Here is a 24,156-nt window from a genome sequence, read left to right on the forward strand (position 1 = left end):
AAATAAATTAAATTACGATTAAAGTCTATATGATTCTGACCCCCTATAGTTGTATCCATTTTGGAACATTTAACTTGAAATAATCAATCGGCTTGCAATCTTCGTAAATAAATGACATACATTACTACAAGTTATGCCGATCTATATTCAAGCAAACTTAAACTTAAAATTAAAGCCACCTCTGTATGCACAAACTCATCGCACCAATACACGATCGTGTGTTTCACCAAACAGACCGCGGAATGTAAACAGCGTACAATCGGGTGTCGAGAAAATAGCCCACAGCATAAATCTGCAGCATAAAAGCATAGTTCCACACTGTACAAGAAGCGAATGTGAAATGGAATAACAATAATCAACGATTTGCGCGCGCTCGCACGCAATCGGTTGCTGCAGTCGATCACCAACACAGTGAAAGCAAGAGCCAATGCAAGGTGGTAGTTGTCGGTTGGTTAGTGTCCCCCTGGGCGATCCCCACAACAGCATTCAACATAAAGCCGGTTCTGGAGTACGAACCACGAGGGCGTTATGCTCGGTCGGGTCCATGTTTATGCCAAAGCCGAACGGATAGATTGCAGGGGTTTTAAACTTATGCTGTTGAGCTGTTTGAAATATTTTATGATGTTAAAATTAATTGATAGAGTAATTTATAAAGCTACTCATTCATTTTAAAAGCAACATTCACATTATAAATGTTGATTTTTATTTATAATTTACAAACCCAAATCATATCCCTACAATTACTGCATGCACGTAGGACTGACTATCCATGTACGGGTATTTAAAATCGAAAAGAGCTGAAAATTTAATTCAAACAAGGAAATAATATCACTCGAGAGTTTTATAACGAAAATTTATTTTAAGCGATGCTGTTTTGCACAAAAGATTTTATCGAATTATTTTTTCGAACGAATTCAATATAGAATATAAAAACTTTTATCAGGATATATTCAACGGCCCTCTGTCCCCAAGATCAGTACTACTTTTGGACCAATCCCCCGTACGTATAACTAATTTTTCAGTTACGAGTAAAATAAAATTAAAGGAAATCAGAAACAACAGACTCAGACCCCTTGAGGTTATTGTACCGATAAAGAGGTTGAATGATGATTTCGATTACGATTACTTCATTTTTATGGTCACTTTAATAAGCAAATCACAAAAATAGAAACCTTCTCAAGGATTGTTTGGAAATTATTGGTTAATTATGTCATAGGTCCTATTTTCAACGGTTCAATGAACATTTCCTGGTTAAACGGTTAAGAAAAAGGTGAGTAATTTACAATAAAAAATGCACGACAATTACAAAGAAAATTTTGTTACGAAAAGTCAACAAAACGAAATGATTTGTTGTATACTTACAGACGAATATTATAATCATTTACTACACCTGCACACCTTTACTCTTACGACTTGATACAAATTCTACAAGCGCATTGCGTTTATCAACCCCTGCCCAACGCGATCGGTTGCGTGTTTCGGTCGCGATCCTCTCGCTTACACGCATGGTTCGTTCTCCCGTTTGCGCACGAACAGCGAGCAAACGCAAAGCCGGTCCATTCGTGGCGCGCGCGCGACCTGCGGGGTTTTGACGTTGGTGATCGGGATTTGAAAAATCAGATGATTTTTTGACTTCGCGTAGAACTGCCGCACGCGTGCGTGTACTCAAGCGCTGCCGTTCGTAACGACGATAACATATTACACCGCCCGTTCCGGATGGTTTCAGCAGTACCGTACCAGAAGTGTAGTTAACTTAACTAGCGTGTGTTTATATTACATCGAATTGTGTGTGCTTAGCAGAAGATACCGGAGAGAAATGTGAGCGTGTTTGGTTTTCGTTGTGTCACCCAATCAACTGTACAACGGAGCTATCGTTGGTTTGTGAAAATATTATCCGATCGAGTGAAATGATTGTTTGATACTGTGCACAGAGAAGGAATAAATTGCCCATTTTAACAGTGTTTTAAACGACGCAAAAAGGTGTTTCATACATAGAAATCGTAAAGTGCTAATAAAGTGTTTTAAAAATTTCGAGTCGAGAATTCAAATATCTTGTCCTCAAAGAAGAAGAAGGTGAATTGTCGAAATAAATCCTCTGAGAGGTATAAACGTGAGACGTGTCTGGTTGTGCGCGTGTGTAATTCCCGCAAGTCCTGAGGGAAATCATTCGTCCTGGATCCACACGCGAGCAAGCTGAGCGCTATAGTTGGACCCCAAAATGCGCACGTGCTCCCAGTGGAGGACGGGCAGCTAGAGCGGGCTTCTATGAGGTTCTTCCGGAAGAAGATGAGCCTCCTCTACACGGCCACCTACCGGTACAAGCGGGCACTGCAAACAATGGCGGCGGGAGTGTTTCTCATCTACATGACGCTGGTCCTGTACCAGAATGTCTACGGCTACGATGCTGGCGACAGTGCCGGAGATCCGGACCGTGTCGCCCTAGGTGACAATTTACAGGTGAGCACTCCGCGTCGTGAAGAAGTCGTGCTGGTGACGGGGGTTTACAGTGCGGACATCTACATTCCAAAGCAAAAGGTGTAAAACCGCACCAGCAAAGACCGCAAAGACCGAACTCGAGCTCTAATATTTAAAGCATATCGAAAGAAACGGATTCGGAACTGATAACGGCCCCGGCATTGACATATCTGCCACACATTAATTATCCGAAATCGGTTCAAATTCCCCGCCGGTTCCGGGCACCCATCACCCATCACCTCACCATCCGATAGTGCGACTGCTTGTGTGCGTGAGTCTAGTCTGGCGAGCAGGGCGGGAAAAATGAAACGTAAAAAAACACACCAATCCCAAAATTTCCCAAGCGCGCGGTGGGAACCAACAGGCTGGCTAGAGAAATCAATTTCTCAAACCCTCCAAACTGAGCGGCGTTGTGGAGTGTTTATCTTTTGGCAAAACAAAAAAGCAAAGAATTACGCCCGGGAAAGAAATAGCCAAAAAATGGTAATTTTGGTTTTTGTGCGTGTGTGTTGGCTCTAACCCGATCCGATACGGTGAAGGTTTATCAATCTGTTGGTGGCTGTTTGAGTTCGAGATGTGATGCGCCGAACGAGCGGGCTTGTCGTTGGGATGGTTTCCGCAGATAGCCAAGCGCTATGAACAGAAGATCATGTGTGCGCTTTGCCGATGATGTTGATGGGCGCGATGAGAAGCGATTGTAAAATGTGAAGAAATATCTATTCCAGTTTGGGAAGAATTAAATGAACTGTTTAGTAAGCGAGGCTATCTTCAGAATGATCTATTTCGTGGAGTGTATACGGGTAGATAGTAATCTTCGGATACTTCGTCTTAACATATCTTTGGCATATCGTACCACATGATTTTAATTGAAACAGAAGATTTTCGTACATATTAGGATTCTAAAAATGTTAGTCTCTCCGTAAATTTATGAAAATACTCCACGGAATACTGTGCAGGTGTAGGAAGCTCATGTCACAGATTATCTTACATCACAGTTTTTATTAGACCGGAGGAGATCCTCAATAACTGCTTATGATATTCAGCTAGTCTCTGAGATTCTCTTATGTAGAATATGCACGGACCTCTATGGGGAATTTTCTAGCCGTGATATGCTTCCTTTCTTCTGTATATGCACGAGAATGACCTGGAACATTTACTGTGAGCTCCTGAAAGTTCTTTTGGTTTTGTATTTCAAGGATTACTGCTATGAATTGGCTATGTTTCTAGTCTATGTCTAAACTCATGCATCACGCTAATCAAAGGCATAGTTGGAATCAAAAGAAAATCACTGTTTATGAATGGCCAGAAGTCCCCTAATGAACCACATAGAAATTCTTTATAGAATAATGGCATCAAAGGTTTTTGCAAAGGATCTTCAGGACCCTGAAAATACTCAAAGTGTGCATAAGGGATTATTCTCTTCTTCTTCTTAATCGGCACAACAACTTGAAGAGTTCTAGGCCTACCTATGGCCTGCTATGTATTTCGGAAACTAGCTGCAGTAACAAAAAAAATCTAAAAACGGTGCTTGATATTCTACATCTCAAATTGTGACGCAGTGAAGAGTTGAATAAAATATATAAAATATTTAAATATTTAACACGACATGAAAACGACATGAACATAAACCATATGGCAATAAAAAAAACATGCAAATAAGAATATTCTTAGAAATAAATTTAGAATTTGTTGAGAAGCATAATAATTGGTAGTCTCTCATGTTTTATTCTAATCACATAGTCATCTCATAAATACAAGAAAACTGCGGTGAAATAATACCACACTGCTCAAAACACACGCAAAAACCAAAGCTAATTCCAGACGAAATTAATAACGATAATAATATTTATCAACCCCGAAGTGCACTCTTTCGTTTGAATCGATCCTCTTTGCATCGATCGCTGTTCAATGAATAATCCCAAACCAGACTGTACAGATCATTTCTTAAAATTAATAACGAAAAAAACGAACGAACAATTCGCCTTCACATTCTCCTTCCGAAGCGGAGGGAGTTTCTGCGCCAAAGCACCACAACCGAGGTCGCGAGTCGCAACAGAAACGAAGATATCAAAACACCTGCCGCAGAAAAAAGGGCGAACGTGAGACGATTCCACCGGTTCCGCGCTGCATGCCCGAACGCACCGCACATAGACACGTTGCACGGAAGGACGGTTGGCGCAAACGATCATCCCCAAAAGAAGTGCTAGGAAAGACAGAGATAAGACACCAATGAATTGGTCCCGAAACCAGGGCGAAACCGCCACCATCTGCCGGTGGGGTGGGTTTTTCTTTTTTGTTTCGCGGGGATGCTGAACGAACGAACGAGTGTGAACGAACGAGTTCCGTCGTGGTTGCGCTCTATCTTTACCGCGTGTGTAGGAGATAGTGCACGAGCGTCTTCTTTCATCGAATGTCGAATCTTCGACGTCGTTGAAAGGTTTAGGGCACCGCTGAAGGCACGATCAAATGATCGTTGGGAGGGGAACAAAACTAAGCTACTCACCCGCTAAAAGATCAGCTTTTTTATGAGATTTCACAAAACAGACGAGGAGGAAAAAAAACCGCTGGAACAGCATATCTCACGCGGGGCGATTTGTTATTCTTTTGCTTTCAAAGCTTCAGCGCGTGATGGGGCAGAACAGCCAGAGGAGCACTGTTTTCACCTCTCACAAACCTGCCCACGGGAATTGCCTTCTGGATGTGCAATTTATTACCCTACTCCGGTTTTGGAGTTGTGCTCGCATCGAGTGGTCTGCTCTACGGCACCACAACGATACGTACGCTACTCGGCAGCCGGATCGATCACCTTTGCCGATGATCGTTCGGGGTTTTCGGGTCGATCGAGAACGTGTTATTATTACCTATGCACGCCATACTGCACCGGGAAGCTCTACTGTACGCGCTGATTATGTTGTGATAAAGCAACGCTCAAACCGTGCCTGTAGGAAGGGACCTGTCGTTGCGGTTCTTATGCGGGGTTCCTCCGACACAGCCTAGTAACCCTATCATCAGCGTCAACCATCAACGGTGTGATCATCGGAGAGGAATTGAAAGAGAGTTTGGTAACGGGGACTGGTGTTTGTTGGCTTTCATTCGTTTCGTGAATTGATATGCATTTAATTTATTTAAAAAAAGGCATAAACTACATAAAAATATTTGAGATCCACGATAAATAATTGATAAATAAACCCTTTGCTAGCAATGAACCGGTAAGAAGAGCGACACATTCAGTGTTTTTTGTTTTCGCTTGTGACCCGTTACCATAAGCGAACTTAAGTAATACAGTGAAAGATCGTATCACCCTCAAATGCATCGCACCTCGTACGAACAGTGGGAAAGCCCGTTAACCACCTGTCATCTTTTGGAGCAAACCACCGATCCACCACCGTTCACCGCGTGCATTCTACGCCCGTGAGTACGTGTTCGTATTTCGCAGCGCAAAACGAAAGCCAAACCGAAGATGCATCTCAATGCACGCCGAATTTGCACTGGCGTACGAGATGTACCACTTCTGACTTGAACCACTTCTTCTGCATCGATCCGTCGTTCTGGCCATGCAAGATGGATGGCTCGGTGTATGCACCTTCAGCAGGAAGGGCCCTTCCAAACAAGTAGCTCATTAAACGTCATCGATGGGAAGCGGTCGGCAGGGAAAATCAAGGGCAGTTGCGAGAAAGCAACATGAAATCGAACCGTACAGCGAGTGCCAACCAGGCAAGGAAACTGAAGCCGAAAAGTAAACTGGTTTTCTTCTGTGTGTGTGGTTGTGGCTGCATTTGATGGCAGATGCGCTTTCGATTTTTGGACTTGTTGTGGGAAGAAATGATGTCTGTTTTTTTATTGGGGGGGGGGAGCTGTATAACGGAGATGTTTCTGTCCCTTGTTTTGCTTGTATTTATTTTATTAGTAGTACAACTTGATAGTTGGTAATTAATCTTGGTGACAGAGAAAATCGAGATCAATTAAAGGTTTCTTTTCTTATCCGAAAGTACGCTGCTTTTCCAATTAAATAAAAATAAGCTGAAGAAACAGAGATGTCATAATAAATGTAGTGGAGATGTAATATCTTTCAATAATAGCCTACAGTACGTAACGCAACTATAAGTCTATTAAAAATTAAGAATTAACGACCAAGTTGAAGAGATTTTTTATATTATTCTTGTAAGTATTTACATGCCGGGCGTCACTAGTTAAACTGACTTTTGCGCGCTGTTAATCACTTTTAATTACTTCTAACAAAAAAGTAACATTAGTAAGTCATATTTAGTGTTGTTAGTGTTAGAGGGGAGGTGATGGATTTTCATAACCATTTTGTCGCTTATTCAAAGACTGCTTACAATTGCTTATTGTAAAACTTCGTTGACAATACTGTTTAGTTTTATTCTAAAAAAATCTAATAACTCTAAAATTGTGTTGCAAACTGTAATTCCCAAAATATGTGCATTAAAGTGCTTTACTTTGGTCGTCTTCTGTCCACAGAGATAAAAGCGCAACCAAAACAAGGGGGAAAATACTCCAGCACACCATCAATATAGACACGCCTCTGCAAAACAGTTCGCAAACTGAAGTATATTTTCAAGCATTTAGCTTCCTCTCGATTCACCTAAAAATCAGCTCTTTTGCTTTCAACGAAACACAAACTGATAGGATCTCTTTCTTCAACGGGGTACGGCTTTTGTGGGGAAAATTAAGTTTCGTTCATATTGTTAAGCCATCCCACACGTGCGATGCCGCTGCATTTCGCCGCAGTTCAATCAGAGCACCCTCGGTGATAATGAAGCCTACCCGCCATGAAGTTCGGGCGGTACCGCCGTTGTGTAGAGTCGCTAACTTCTTTGCCAAATTTTGATTCACATTTTGCTTCCTTTCTTTAATGCTTCAACTGCTTCATTCACATACTGCAACAACATCTCAGCATGGTTTTGTTATTTAATTTGGAAACAAAGCTGTACGGTTTTTTTTTCTCTCAACAGAAGTTTGAAGTGATTTATCAATCACTTTACAGCAGGTGGTAGAATCCATTAACCCGCCACAACATTGTCACCTTTCGTACAGCGTTATGACTCACTCAAGCGAGGACCATAATCGTTAAGACACTAATGTTAATATACTGTACAATCAACCTTTTTTTCCAAACAAATGCTTCATGCCGATGCTGCACTGCCGACACATCACCTTCAAACGCGTCATCAGCAGGTCAGTTTGCCTACTGCCTTGCCCGACACCAAACAGTCCCACAATACTTAAATTCAGAATAATCAAAACGCCGTTTTTAAAAGACAGTGAGGCTGTCGGAATCGCAACACGCGAAGGGAAGCGAAGGCGAACGAAGCAAAAAAAAAAGCAACACCACTCAAATGGAAAGCTAAACAAAAACAATGGCCACAGTGCAAACACTGTGGATCCCAAAAAAAAAACCTCCGGGGACCTTGATCAAATATTGATGTTTGCATCGAGCAAGCACCGGCAGCAGCAAGAGTGACAGCCCGAGCAGCAGCAAGCAGGTGTAGTGCAGGGCGTTACTATAATCACGCCAACGCCTAATGCGGTACGCGGTGACTTGAGCGCACCCGAAGCCGGGAACCCTCGAATTGAAAGTAAAACAAAAGCGTACGGACGATTCGGTGTGTAGGAAACATTAGAACGGATTGAATTTGCCTGCCTTGGATGGCAGGTTGCTGTGTTTTGCTTTAAATGTCATTCTATGGTTCCGGGGTTGTTCGGTGCGATGTTTTGGGGCCGTTTTTTTTTGTTTTGTTTTGTCCGGCGTGTGTAAAGACAACCCCGGCCCGGGCGACACTTTACCAGAAGTGGACAATGTTACGCGTAATGAATGCGTAAGCTGTCGCCTAAGAAGGGAAGCACGTTTTTCCCTTATTGAACCTTTTGGTTCTCTTTTAGCCATTTTTAATTCCCTCGCAAAAAGGTTGCAGTTATCTATCCGTGACAATCGGGCAGTTTTTTTATGTATTTGCTCTCTCGCTGCGATAGTTTTGTGCAAGCAGCTTTAAGCATAAAACCAAACGACCTGTCATGAGCGACGTCGTCCGTGGAAAAGAACATGCTGGTAGCTTTGAATAGACAATGGTAAACTGTAGTTGAAACTTAGCATAACGTAATGAATGAAAAAATATCCAAAGAAAACACAAGGAAACACTACAAACAAAGCAAAAACCCTCACACATATCAGGGATGGAATCGGATCATATCAAATGCTCGTTTCCAGTTCCCTAAAACAAAAATGATAAATTGAGCTAATGGACGTTACTTGGGACGCTCTTTCGCTCTTTTCTTCGCTTGCAATACTTGATCCAAAAACAACAGCCACACAGATGCTGTTGATGTCAAAAGAAAGAAACAAAAGCCCAAACGAAACAAAGCAACTGCAAAACACGAACATCATTTGCCAATTGCAAAACCGATATGAAATGAAGCCTCGTTTCGGCAGGGATCTCTCGTTGCTTTAATAGCGCATTTAATAAGCTTGCCCAAAAAAAAAAAGGCGAAAGGAAAGAGATCAAGAAGCGAAGTTGATGACGCCCGGAGAAAAAAACAGGCTCTGTGTTAACAATTTTCTTAGAACACGCAACTCGTGTACTCGTGACATCCCGTGTGCAGCAGTTTTCACCGTTGCAGAAGTCCTTTTTGGGTTTAAATAAATGATCATTTAAAAATAATAATAACACACACACATACACAGTCGTGCGTACACACCCATTCCGGTTTCAGGTGGTTGTTATGAACCCCCTAAAGCAGCTTGGAAAGGATAATTCGGACCTTGGGGATGATTCGCGATGGTAGCTTTTAAGAACAGGAAGTCAACCTGTCGTTGCTGTGGTAGGCAAATCGAACGCTAATCGATCAGCGCTTAAGACATGTTTCTTCCCTTAAGACATTCTAAACCAGTTCATTGCAAGAAAACCAAACTGCGTTCAAAGCTGTTCGGTTCTACCAGTCTGTTGACCCGCCTTAAAGCTTCCAACGTTTTTCCACGGACTATTAAGAAACATTTACCAGGGCTAAGATGAACGAATGGTATCAGTACCACAAACACTCGCAAAGAACGCGTTTAAAGCAGGCCAACAGCAAAAGAACGGGAGCGTGAAGTTACGCTTTCCTTCGGGAGCGCATTTTTCCGCATTTACCCTCACACGCAATCGTCTGCACAATGTTCGACCAAACGCACGATCGCTTTTGGGATCATTTGTGTTCTGATTGGAAAATTAGCGGAAGCTTTTAAGGCATCGCTGGCCCGATCTAGCCACAACCGAGGGCATGATCGCACGCGTACGCGCATCACCCGATGATCGGTCCCGATCATCAAAGCAGTATAGTGCTGAGCGTCTATATATCTTCCTTCGAGAGGCAAAACCGGCATGATCAGAAGCCGACAAAAACACGTGTGTGGGTAAACGAGCGATATGCCTTTTTCCAACACCCGACCGGATGTGACCGGAGGATCATCGTGTGTGTGTGTGCGCGCGGAGGGCTTAACGAGACGCTTGAAAGACATCGAATCGATAGAAGCGCATTAGAGAGTTGATTTCGCTGACTAATCGATTGTGAAACGAAGCGAAGCTTTTTTTTTGCTCTGATTTAAAGCTACTTAGCGAGAGTTTGTTGAACTGTGGAATTGTGATGAAGGGAGTCATTTTGTTCGAATGAGTTGCGACCGAGAGCGATAAAAGGATGGAAGATGACCGTAGAAGGAGGAACAAATATGTTTTGCTGCCATCATTACCATGCTTGTCTGCTATTGGGAATTGCATTAGAATTGAGCAAGAGCTACAAGTATTATCCTAGCATATTCGTCATTATTAGGAAAAAGATCTCCTTCATAATAAACAGTAAATAGTCTTGAGATCTTTATATATTTATCTGTCATAAATTCCATGAGAAATTCAACTTTGTAATCTAAAATCCCCATCTCGAATGCTCATTCCGAACGATCGTGTTCTCGACCCGCTGATAACGTAAAGCCAGACAGTAAACACGCTCAAAGTACAAACATCACAACTCACCTGTCCACATTTCACATTTCTGATGTCTAAAGACTTGCGCTTACATGCCCTCTAACATCGCCAGCCGTGTGACAAGCGGTCGTTAAAAGACGAGTGTACAAATTCCGGTGAAATTGCCCCAAGAACCAGGTGCCTACGCAATCAAAACGGATCCTGCCTTTCGTGATCATTTGTTTATGATTACAACAAGAACACTGCACTCGATGTTGTCCGTTTCCCCCGCGTACGCTGTCCACCTTCCCCCGGGTGATCCAGTCCACTCGAAGACTTCCGAACAGTGCGCGACTCCGTTCTAAATCTGATTTTATTACACGCTTTCCTCCAAGGAACGCGCGCGCTTCGCCCCGTTTTTATTTTTTCCAGTTCAACACATCAACGAGTTCATTTGTTTCAGTATTTTTATGAGCTCACATTATGACACCCGTGCTGGGGTGCCGGTGAAGGAAAGCCGCGCAGTGGGGAACAAACAAACAAGCGACGAGACGAGCATGACCCGTTTGCAGGCTTCACCGCGTAGAAGAACGCACTTCAATTAGATCAACCAACGAACCGTGACGGAGGCACATGAATACACAGCCACGCAACTCGCACACACGCATGACGGAGGTCTTAAAGTATGCTCAAGAATCACCTTCCTTACCCCGTGATTCGGGCCCAACCCGCCAAACCGTTGTTGTTTTCCTGTTATCGTAAAACAAACGACTGCAAGCGAGGAACCTCATACGAACCTCGAGCGGACGGCTAATAACTTTACCCTTTTGTTCCGCCGCTTTCCCGCACATTCCGTGGGTTCGTCGTTTTCCACTTCTAATACACTCTCCGCTTCACGTATGCATTGTGTTTTTTTATGGAGGAGAATAGCAATTGCTCTGCATTTTTAAACACAATCCGTCGCACGAGAAGTCGTCGCGGGGAAAAGCAATTGAAATTTATTCGAATTTAATCAGTGCAAACAGTAGAAAGCTGCGGGCTCTTATTTGTACTATTGATGTTAAGTGAGGTGCATGTGGAAATGGGTACCGCTTAGCTGACCATGACTACCGTGGGAACTGACCATGCAATCTAGTCTAGGCCCAAACGATTTAATGTCTAGAACTGCGTTTTTCTTCGTATGTTTGTTTGAGCTTCTTTATTTCATCACACGCAAAATTCTTGTGTTGTGCAAGTTCGATGTGATGGTCGATTGAATCCACCAGGTCAGACACTGGACATGGTAAATATTGACCATGAGTGAGAAATGGAGGTAAAAAAAACTCCACAACGGATAAGATAAGGCAGATAGCAACTCCAGACGGACGGATACCAGTTCCGGTTGTTGTTGATGGCGGCTTTCGTTTCTACTTTTACCGGCACTACAACACAACACGGTGTAGTTTGCTGTTACCCCACCAGGTGGAGGGTGAAAGAGGCATGTGCGTTAGCGAAAGGTGTGTGCATCTTCCGAACCGGAAACTCTACACCGAAGAAAGACAGGTCTCAAAGCGTTGGTCGATAAAGCTGTTTGTGTTTGAATGTCATAATACGTCATAGACGAGGATAAATAAAATTGTAACCAATTGTGGTCCAAACTTCAAAATAGTCCAAAATAGTTGTGAATAAGTAACAAGAATGGAGAAATTACATTCAAATTTCCGATTTCAGCTCTTAATTCTTAAACTAGCCTTGAAGACTTACAGTAAAAGTCTAATATTTTCGACGAATCGTTTAGTATATTGATGATTTGTTGGAAATATAGCAAGTTTATAGACATATCTATATAAGCAATTTAAATTCATTTCCAATATCTTCAAAACAAAATTGAAAGAGTATACTGAGCCTTAACACAAAGAGGTCCCTTTAAGAGTGGCGCTATTCTTTAGGAAATCCACTCCCAACCTAACACAGTGGGACATCAGTAAGTCGGGACATTCACTCCCCAACTTTCCAGCACATGTGTTACGAAAACCCCCTGAATGCATCTCAGCTTCTAATGCAAATATGTACACCGATCACCAAGAATGCCCTCGAAAACGGTCTCTTAACACGATCTTTTGCATGCATTCGTGACAGTTGTGGTGTCCCCCCCAACCTACGGGAGATTTTCTTTCCGGTCTAATTCTTGTCATGTTAGTACAGGGGGGGCAGGTTCATGCCAGTGCACCTGCTGTGCGACAGTTTCAAATACCGTTTCCATTGGCTAAGAAATGCTTAGCAGTCACCTCGGGAGATCTAGATATCTGCGGGTGCGGTTGTTCTCGCCATTGCTACCGCAAAATCACGATCACGATCTCAGGAAATAGCGTCCATACAATGTCATACAATTGAGGTTATGTTGGGGTGTTTGCATATCTCGATAGCATCTTCGGCACTGACTGTTGGAAGTTGGAGTTCCCGTACGGCAGAACGACTTTTAATTTGAGTGCTTTTAACAAAACAAAATTATCTAATGTACATTTCGTCTGCTTCCTTTCAGGATCTTCAACCTTTCGGTGCAATGATGCTTGGCGATGGTGGTGGTGTTGGTATTGGTGGTGGTATTCCCACCCCCTCGGCAGGCGTACCGGGTGATCTCAACGACGCGAGTGTAGTGATAAGCAAGCGCGATAATTCTCCACCGTACGTGCGTGAAAAAAATAGTGATAATGAGCTAGTGCGTGCCGATGCGAATAAGCTAGTGACCGGGGCCGGTGAAGATCCGCGCCGGCGTACGCTCGATGGGCACCGGATACCACCGCCGCCGGCCGTCACCGGCACACCCAAACCACCCACCACCGAGCTGGACGATCTGCTGATCAGTGTGAAGACGACTAAAAGCTACCACGACACCCGGCTCGAGATGATCATCAAGACGTGGTACCAGCTAGCCAAGGAACAGGTAGGGACAAAACCACGAAAGCCGCACCACCGCACGGGTGATGTACCGGCCGTGTGGTCAATTGTATTTAATTATTATTCCACTACCAGTGATTGCGGATGAAGAAGTCGCTGTCCGTCTTTGTTCTTGTGCCGCGTACACCGCAACCGATTGCGAGCCACATGGGAAGCAACTTGACAGTTTATTGCAAGGCGAATTTAAACGTTTTCTTCTACACACTGCAACAAACTTCCGTTTTTCGTTGGCGATACTGTTAGAGTGTGACTAGAATTGTTTGATGTACTCAAGAAAAAAACAAGTGAAAGATATTTTTCATTACAAAAGCTATTTCACTTAGAAAATGTTCTTAATAAAAGAAAACGCAGCAACGAAAATGTTGGAAGAACTCACCCCTGAACACCGTACACCGCGTGCGGCCAACTTTTGATGCCAGTGACGAACGGCAATTGTTCTGCATGACGAAGCGTAAACTTCATAAAACCGCACACGCAAACGGTCGGGACCGGGCAGGGACGGTGACTTCGACTTTTAAGCAAGTCCGACGCTTCTGAAGGCTTTAAAATGCATACATTTCAACACTGAGAAAATTCACTCACACATACACAAGGGGGTTCTGCATGCCGTATCAGAAGTTTGCATTCAGCGTAAAGCGTATTAAGAAACCTTTTGTGCACGCTGGTGTCTAGTCGGAAGGAAAATTATCCTTTGTCCACAACAGGGTGCGCTTGCCTGCTTTTCATCATTGGATAGCATTGCCGGTATTGCCGGTGGTATGTAATTATTTCTTGTGAAGTGTAAAATGATAACTTATGCAGGTGATAAGAAAACACGCTCGAAAAAAGCTGCTTCCTAGAGAACAAAGAATGGCGGGTGCCGTTTTTGTCTTGAAAGTCTGCATAACGCCTCCGAAAGTATGGGGGGGGCGTAATCGGGCATAATTTAAGTCACATCGTGTGTTTTATTTTTTCCCTTTATTCTCCCTCTCTCTCGCTGTAAGAAAATGGTGCCGCAAGGGTTGTTAATTAGAGGCCGGCTTAAGCTTCAAATCCCAATTCCTAATCCAGTCAGCTTGACCCAAATGCCTGGGTTTCGGGAGGATGACTTTATGTAATAGAAATAACTTTTAAATGATTTATTTTTACACCCTCAAAACGCCACCGGACTTGCAAAGCGGACGCTCAAGTGGGGTGAAAAAAAATCTCTCGGAAAGGCATTACTGCTCTAGCTTCCGACACATTATCCTTTTTTTATCCTCTGCTTCAATACCACCAGAGCGGCTTACACTTTCCCAAGCAGAAAGGTGGAGAATGGAAAACAAAAAACGAAAATATTAAAAACCGATGGATTAGGGAAGGTAATTGGTAGTGCAAAATGGGCCATTCCTTTAGAATCCGGATTTTCTCCGTGCGGACCACAGTCAACTACTGCTTCGGACCGGTTTCTTCTTCTCTTCCTTTCGCTACCACACTGCAGTGGGGAAAGAAAAGGGCCTTTGCGGCTTCGGGATTATGGCGTATTCGCTTGTGGTCGATGTGGGCATTAATTAAAAGCGACAACCACCACCAGACCGCTAGAAGTACGGCAGCCGAAGGGATTGCTGTAAGAAAATTAAAACTACCAACTTAATTACTGCCACGCGCTGCCCCCCGACGATGATGGTGGACGAGCAGGAGCTGCAAGGGAAAAATGGGATACAAAAGGACAGCGATTTATGAAAGCATTTTCTTGTCCTGCAGCTGCACCGGAGTATTGTTGATAAGATGTAGATATCGTTTAGGGAATGAGAGGAGATAATTTTTTTCTAATTAGTTGTTGCTTTGCTTGAACAAAAACCAAGCAGTTGTAAAAATTACACAAGAAACCATGAATTCGTGATAAAAATACACTTTTATTCTCTATCGAAGAAGAGTTCGCTCTACAATAAGACAAAATAATTAGATCAAACTTTAATCGAAACAACGAACAACATCAAACAAAGTAATTTTTCAATAAAACTTGCAGGAGGCAAGCAAAAACATCGCAATCATTGTGTTATTCATGTTGTTGATGGCTAAATTAAATTGATCAAATTGATTGCAAATGTAAGAAGAAAAAAAAGCCCCACAATCCAACAACACGATATGACAATCTTGGCTGTCCGCGGCTGTTGCACTGCATGTTGCATTAAAGCTGCACCGTCATTCGGTTGCAATTAAGATGTGTGGCGGTGTTGTTTTTTTTATTTTCTTCCCTTCGATGCCTTTTTTTTGCATTTTCGTTGCTGCTTTCCTGCTCTCGTTTCCTTGTTTTGCAATTTCCATCGCAGGTTGCAACAATGATGCAAAGTTTTTCCTCCCATTGTTCGATAAGTTGATTTGTTTGTTTGCGTTTTAAAAGCACCCATCGATCAACCTTCGATCACACCCGCTACTAATGGTGGCTGTCGTTCGTCTGCCCGTTGAAAGATCTTCATTAACAAACTCTTATCGTTCTCATGTTCTTGAACTACTTTTTCTTCTGCGCCATTTTTTTTCGGTTTAAGGTGCCTTTGAGCTGGTTGCTTTTGGTAACAGACGCTTAATTTGTTCTAATTTTCCATTCACCCTTTTGCAACGCGTTCATCGCGCGAGTCAATCAAAGTGCATGTTTTACATTTCATCATGGCATGTTGACGGGTTTTTAATTGTATGGAAACCCAGTACGTTCGTCTAACAATCCCCGGCCCCGTCGAGACACATGTAGCCCGGTTCTATCAACAAACGAACGATGAAGCTCACCGAAAGTGATCGATTAGCAGGCAGCCTTTGGCTGCGTGTAAACAGAAACCAGTTCCCCACAGAAATGTCATCCCGCGACTAGACCGCGTGTTGACCGTTGACGTCTAATCAAATCAATTCCCCGATACATGCATGTGGTACACCACGTCGCGCCACGGTGTGATCGGAGCAGTGAATTCCATGATCGTCATAGCACCTGCAGCCCTGCGGAATGACCAGTCCCATGGCTAGCACCTCGTTAATCCGCACTTTCCGCACGATCGATCAAATTCGTTTTGACATCTGAGGGTCACGCCGGACGCTGTGCGACACAATGTGTACCGGAGGCAACGGTATTAACGCCGAAACCGAAATGGAACTGCAACATACTTGCCGGACGGGGAGTCAATTTCGATTCGGAAATTATCGATTCCTCTTCAATGGTGAGGCCTTTGCGAATTAAATGTCGAATAGTTTACCGGCCGGCAGAAGGTTTTCGATGGCTTCGGGGTGGTGATATCTTCCGCCGCCTCTTGAAGCCACCGACCAATCAATCGAATCTCATCTTATTGCATCGATTTCCACCCCGGGGGAGGTTGGAGATTTTCATCACCCGTTGCGCTTGTTTATTGGATGGGTGAATCAATTAGTTACATTGTTCCAGCATTGTGCCGTGCATGGTTTGGTTTGGTTCGATTTCCGATCTCCAGCTGGTTTCAATTTCATCACCCGGGGCGAAAGGAAATAAATTGCCTTTTTGGTCGTCTCCAGAGCGACGCTTCCATTCTTCATCGCCCATTTTACCGTGACCTTCGGAAAACTGAAACGGAAAAGTGCACGAATCGATCGGTTGCAGCTGCATCCTAGACGAATCGATAATGATGATCGCATCACAGGTACCTTCTGGTAGCGATGATTTATTGGATGTGGTTGAAAGTGCGCTCACTGTGTGAGAAACTGGCATTGATGAGATTTTCTCATCCATTTGTAAGGGTTGTTGGAATGGGGGAAAGATTAGCTCAGGTGCGCAACTTCATGAATGAATCGAGGTACTGTTGATCGTGAACCTGTCTGAGCTTAATATAGGAGGAAGGAATTCAAAAGTAGATCTCAAGAAATTCTGACGACAAACCTGCAATGTCGATGTCTACCTGAATAGGGTCAGACATCGTTCTAACGCAACTAAGGCACCGGAAGGTCAGTGAACGTGATCATCAACCAAGATCCCAGGCTTACCAATGTAAACATTCACCACGGATAAGAGAACCCTCTCGAAGGCGAAGAACCCCCGGAATCGTAGTTGTGTGCCCTAATGTGGCATGTAATAGTCACACACACACAAACGGTCGTTTTGGGATATAAATCCCCTCCTGAGTTGACTGTGGCAAGAAAACCCGCAGGACATTGGACGACCGAACCGTCTACCACGCACTGTGGCCTGCTATCTAGACCCCGAGGGTGTGTACAGAACTTACCAAATGTGGTTAATACACGACGCTTCGAATGGATTTATGATTTGTTTGGTTGCAGCACAGCGTAGCTACCGAAGGAATGCCCATTTTGGAGAGGGGTTACCCGGTTGGGGGAACAATTCCGATGGGTACGCAATGTGTTAATCAACGCCATCGCGGTTGAACTGAAGGCGAAACGTAATTGATTGAGGTTGCATGGGACGCGCGTGATGTTTCCAACTAAACTGATTTTAATTTGATGTAATTTTGAGAGGGTAACGCAAAGCTCGGGGATGATAGAACGGGCCCGTGATGACAGTTATTTGAACTATTCCAGCTGGGGTGAGGTGCCACACAAAGCTAATGAAGCTATTAGCCTCGAAGAAGCGAGGAAAAACCATAAAATAAACAGAGATTTCTTCGTTGGATAAGCGAAGACGGCCCCCGAACGTCGTTCGTGGTGACATTTTTCAATCTACCAGAGCGAAACAGTTTGAACAGCTGTGCAATCCGGTGATAAGAATGGATTAACAATAATAAACAATTTTAAAGAAGCATCTATCCAAAGGTTGTGATTTACAAACAAACAAAAAAGAGCCTTTTGATTTTAGCAATTTGCTTGGTTTTGTGCATGATTGATGCTGCAATATGCATAAGTTTCATGCTCGCTCATCGCCAACACCCATATCCTCAGCCGAACTGTAAATGATGGAATAAAGACCTTGAAAAGTGGTTTTTTCATGCACAAAAACAAACTCTTCTCCCAGTACCCAGCTGGAGATTTGAGGATACGTTGAAAGAATTATCCAAAAATACATATTAAAGAGAGGTTTTTCGTAAGGTTCACAGAAACTGAAGGCGTAACCGAACCGTTTCAACAGCAAAATACCGCAAAACCTTTTTCTAATATATTAATAAGCTAAAAAGCGAAACTCTTGATGGTCTGCATAATGCTGCGATTCAGCTCATCTCTAAGACTGGAGCAAGCTGGAGTGATTCTAGGTTCAGGTTTTCAGTGCCTCTAGCGATGGAAGCTAACGCCGTGCGGTGGATAATAGAAAGAAGCACACCACAGACGCATCTTACATGCACAAGGCCGTCCGTCCGAAGAGCGCAGAAGGAAGTGCAAAATAGCCAACGGGGCCACAACCGAAACGATACGACTTCTTACAGTGATCCAGAATTAGGATCTCTGCCTGTAAACGTTGTCTCTGGTGTTGCTGATGCTGCTCCTGCATATTACATATCCTATTATGCTGGCGCACTCAACACAGTCTGCTACGGTTTGCCCCGGCACATGTTGAATGTCTGTTGTTTTGCATTTTATGCTTTGTGCCATTTTTGGATTCGTTTTTTTGTTTCGTTGTTGCCCTCCTTATGTGCCCTTTTTCTTTGTCCATCCTATTCTATTTGTTGCACTCGATTATGAGTTTAGTATGGAAGAAGGAAAAGAAAAAAAACACACTCACACATGAGCAAAATGGGGCCAATTTTCGTAGAGGAACACGGGGCAGAATAAGCAGGCGGTGGAATAATTCTAAATAGGAAAAAATTGCCTCCATAAAAACGGAACTGAATGCAAACACATCCAAGGAGCAAAGAAATATTTAAACGAGAACAAAAAAAAACACAAAGCAACAAGCACACGGGGAAAACGATAAAAAAGCAAAACAAGCGACGAAAAGATACGGGTCATTTCAGTTATCTTGTGGTTGTCTTCAAGGTACTGGCCCGGTCGGCCAAGTGCATCCCACTGTGTATATGTGTGCAACCAGTGTATGTTCCATTTTTCCTCCACGAAGACGACGACCACTCTCCGGAAGGAATGAAATGCAGTTTTATGCCTTCATTAAATTGCAAATGTACACACATTAAGCAGACATAAGAATTGGCGAGAAGCGGGGACAAAACTTATCCACCGGATCGCTGTCATCCGGTCGGTTGGGAGTTAGCGCAGGGCAAGAGCATTTAGTGGTCACGGGTGGCCTCCATGGTCGGTATCAACCTTCCCAACTTCGTTTAACTCGCTGATGCCACAGACTGGCTGGCAGATAAAGCGGAATACCCCAAACGGTGACAATAGTGACCACGATCTTCACCTGGACCCGCTCTTGTCGCTGGACGTTTTTTGTTCTATTCGCCATGTACGATAATCGTCCATCAGATCATATCTTCGAAGAATTGCTCCACAAAGCGGTAATCTGCATGCAATGGCAAACTGTGACAGGTTCACCGAAGGGACGAAGATATCATTGGTCTATTAATATTGGTATCCGATGTCTCAATAGCTACACGATCGCCCCTATCATGATCTGCACCTTCTCCGTAGACATCCAATATGCAGATCGATGCATTTTCCGCAATGTCATCCCATAACGGGTCTCGAAGTAGGCAGAGATCGATTGTGGTCAGAAACCCCTGCGTACGTCACCGTTAAACGGGCGCATGTCATAGTCTTGCGCGTGGTCGTGCGCCTTTTCACTCGATCACTGCCAATCAGCGCCATCAGGAATCGGATCACTAGCAATAGTTTGATGTCTTCATCGACAGAAGTGATTGCGAGTTTAGTATCTCACACGGCCATTGTGTACGCCGGGTGTACGTGTCTTTACAGCGCCGATAGCGCGATATGCCCGTTTGTGATCGTACAAGATGATGAATGGAAAGTTGCTAGGATGCTCAGCTCGCGGATGTTGATATGTAATTTCCCTTTGCGGAATGCTCAATTGTCATCAAGATCAATGTGTTCCGAATATGTACACCCGTGGGGAATGGCTATGAATCAACGAGGATAGCCAAGGAGATTAAGAGCCGTTGATGCTGGTTGCAATCTGTTTTACTGAAGAAGCACATAGGAACACACACCGGATGCATTTAGACATGCGTTGGATAAAACATTGATGAAAGATACCGAAGGAAAGGGAAAAGACAGACATGCTGTACAACACCAAAACAGACTATCATTATCCTATTTCAGACGTGTACTTCTTTCGAATAGAAATACCGTACGCTTCACGCTATCTTCTCTCTTATGCTTTCCCTTGCTATTCGGGTGCCTTTCCAGACTGAATGTCTTGAAGGCATCCGGGCATTCGGGAAAAGATGCTTTACAATTCTGTACAGTTTCGTAGATGTCGATCGCATATTTGAACCGATTTAAAGCTATTTGTTGGCGAATCAACCGGATACGGAGTGTCGTAGACTTGTAGATCACCTGTAGGCAGTTGTATTTTCTTGTCTCAACACGTTGCTTCCCAGGCTCGGAACGAAATTGGAGTACGCTTGCAGGCTGTTGCCAATTCACGTCGTTCACTGATGCCCGGTCGAACAGCCGAAAAGATTCTTCGGCATCGTTCCCATCCTAATGAGCACCAGTGCTCACGAATCATACTAAAGACTCGCTCCTCAGCAAAGACAATAAATTCCTCCAATACCACTTCACTTCCTGACCAGGAAATGTTCAATAAATGGAGGTTCATTTGACTTAGATTTATACTCACGCGAGTTGGTTCCATGCTCAAAACAAAACCTCTCACCAAGAGCGTAGTGGGAATGAAAATAGTAATACTACGACTTAAATTACACCAATAAACCCCCCTTCGAAATGACCGTCCCAGGATGGGCAGGGAGAGGGACCTACTCATCAACCTCCTAACGGAAAATGAGTCCTATGAGAAGAGGATCAATTCCGATTTTATTACCGTATTTGCAACCATCTCACCCCATCTCACGCTTATTCTCACCTGACCGCAAAAGGGTTTTTATTCTGTCATTCATTAAACTTTGCTCTGACACGCTGATGATGCGTGCGTTTGATCGAAAGGGAAATTATTGCCCGTTTCCTGCACACGAAGGGACAGGACCGTCCATAAACCGATTGTATCGCTTGATTGCATCATTTCGCTCCCTTCTGTCGGGGGAAGGAAAATGATGCAGAAAAAAGGGACTCGTAATGAGCCAAATTACGGCTGATTGTACAAAGGCGTGCACATGAAATAATAACGTCCCTCATGACGTCCCGACCATGCGGGACTGTATCTAAGGTGCGCGATCGCACCTCAGCGCGATCAGCTTGTTGATGAATTGTGCCGCGGAAGGGAGCAAATCAGTACCAACCAAACGGTTTTGAGACTCCCCTGTAAGCTCTCGGATTTCCAAAAGGTGGAGCAGAAATTGAATCATCACCAAAAATAATCACATCCGACACGTACTTGCGGTGCGGTCAGCGCAATATACAGCGCGTCCTATTGTCCCAACAGAGAAGAAAAAAAATCAACCTGTGCGAGTGCGTAAGGTTGGAAGCTTCAAAACCGTTTTCGGTACACCGAGATTTTAAAGCCCCCGGAGCATCATAATTGGCTTCGCTTTGGACTTTTCACCCGGCGGGTTTTCGTCTAGACCGTTACCGGCTTTCAATTTGCTTCCAATTCCGGCCGCGAAAGATCGGTGATCCGATCAACGGGTAATTACACTTCATTAGTGCCAACTCTACATTTTGATGTCGATCACACCGTAAGCCGTTCGTTCTCTATTTTGGGAAATAGGTTTGAGTGATATAGTGTGCATAAATATTTCCCCAATAGCAGAAACACACCGCGCAGGACATGGATTTTTGCCGAAGATATATCCAAAATTATGACGCATTTCAAGCAATTTTATCATCCAACCACAATGCCAATGACTGACCTTTGTTTGGTGCTTAATTTCCTAAGCAAGGGAAAAAAACAACATCAGCTAATCTACCCACTGCTGGGAACTTTCAGTAAGCGGCCACTTCATTAGCATGAGCCGCAAGATGAGCTTTGATGCGCTGCGCCGTGCTACCGTGGCGGAACGCGCGCGAAACCCTGTCGCCATGGGTTTTTCTTCACACAATTTTGGACCACCAAACACACCGTTCCTAATTAATTTCCATCCGCCCGATTCCGTGCGCGCGGACGGAAAACAGTTCCGTCATGGCCGTAAAATGAGGGATTTTCTGCAAATTATTTTTGCCGTACGGAGCGGTTTCTTTGGTTTCGCCGTCCCCCCTTTTTACATTCTTACCCTTTGGATGGGTTTTTTTAAGTGCAGACAAACAGGTTGCTTAGTTCAGTTTTTTTTTTGTTTCGACTTCGACGGTTTTGGGGTGTTAGGTGGAACGCTTTATGGCGATTTAGTTTTGTTCTGCGCAGCAAAATGGCGCATGAGATCACATGCAGCCGTGCAGTGTTAGGCAGTGTTTAGTAAACTGTTCTAATGGGTATTTTCTGTGAGTTATAATTGCATGAACCACCTTCAATTCTGGTCACTTTGCTGTGATTGCCTAAAAATAGTAAGTTCTATTAAAGTTTTTAAGTTGCACCGACTGCATCGGTTGCCCACCACTGACTTCAAGATGGTTTGAAGAAGAAAAAAACCCGTAAAGTTCGTTATTAATTTTCAATAAATGCATTCGCCTTTAAAATGGTGGTGAACAAGCTTAAAAGCAGCCGCTTCTATGCACCTTCCGACGGAGCTTAGGCAACACTTCTTCGATCAACTGTTCTTATGTTTTCAATATTTCAACCATTCAGCATTCCACCACGCGCGATCGTCCTGTGTGTCTCTTCCTTCCCAAATTTTTGTTCAACTCTGAATGATAAATGCAAGTCGATTTACAAAAGAAGATTAACATTATTAATATTTTCCTGCACCACACCGCACCCAAGATTCCGTTCCCTAGTGTTTTAAAATCACTCAATTTAAGTTAACCAAAACAACAAAAAAAAAGATCCAGACAAAGTACAATTGATTCTTTGATTCTTGTGCGCTTGGGCTTATGGATTTTTGGTATTCTACAATCCAATCAAAATATATCTTCCCGCTTCCTTCCTGCCTCTCAGCAAACCCTTAAACGGAACGTGGCATAAATGGAAGGAAGGATTTATACCATTTTTTTTGTTTACTGTGTCCGTTGCTTCGTTCCCGCACACACACACGGTGCCGATCGAAATGTTTGACCGGTGTGCACGGCCGCGTCCACACGTTGAATGGTAAATGAGGCAGGCGCAAATCAATCAATCCGATATCTTCCTGAGGGTACAGGCTAAAAAGAATTATTGAAGGGTGGAACTATTTATTGGTTGATTCATCTCGAGGATGGGCGGATGACCGTCTTCCGTAATTTGGCTTTAGAAACGATGGACGTGTTTGCAACTTTCTGTCGCAAAGGTGTCATATTATGATGGGGATTTGTAGTGTTTTGGTTTAAGCGGACACGTTTTATAAAGATTTTAAACAGTTTGCATATTATAAACATAACGAAAAAATCGAATCTCGGCTTCTCCTAAGCAACAATTCTTGTCATTAAAATAAAAAAATGCACCGCAAAACCCCCTACGGCCAATCATGGTCTTATGATTGTGTCACCCTTTTGTATGCAAATGATTTCCAGCTCGCATCAACTCACGAGACCGAAGAATGCTGAACATTTCGACCAAGTGCAGCAAAGGAACGACGCCAACTTGCACGACTTCTTGCAGTCGACGCGAGAGCGGGGAAAAAAACTGCAATGGCCACCATTTATTACACCGCGTATACTTATTGTCCTGGACAAACCTGACAACGGCACGTGCTGCAGAAATTGCAACCGAGCAAGT

At 43.7% G+C, this 24,156-nt stretch overlaps 1 protein-coding gene across 1 annotated transcript in view; it reads left to right on the top strand.

Moving 5' to 3' along the window:
* Positions 1 to 2,125: 2,125 nt before the first annotated feature.
* Positions 2,126 to 24,156, top strand: part of LOC128301193 (fringe glycosyltransferase) — a 120,139-nt gene continuing 98,108 nt past the window's right edge. The window contains exons 1-2 of the mRNA XM_053037548.1: positions 2,126 to 2,457; positions 12,949 to 13,350. Coding sequence (XP_052893508.1) covers positions 2,266 to 2,457; positions 12,949 to 13,350 — 594 coding nt within the window. The 5' untranslated portion in view covers positions 2,126 to 2,265. The remainder of the gene's footprint in view (positions 2,458 to 12,948; positions 13,351 to 24,156) is intronic.

The sequence above is a fragment of the Anopheles moucheti genome, chromosome 3, assembly GCF_943734755.1.
Source record: "Anopheles moucheti chromosome 3, idAnoMoucSN_F20_07, whole genome shotgun sequence".
Classification (NCBI taxonomy): Eukaryota; Metazoa; Arthropoda; class Insecta; order Diptera; family Culicidae; genus Anopheles; species Anopheles moucheti.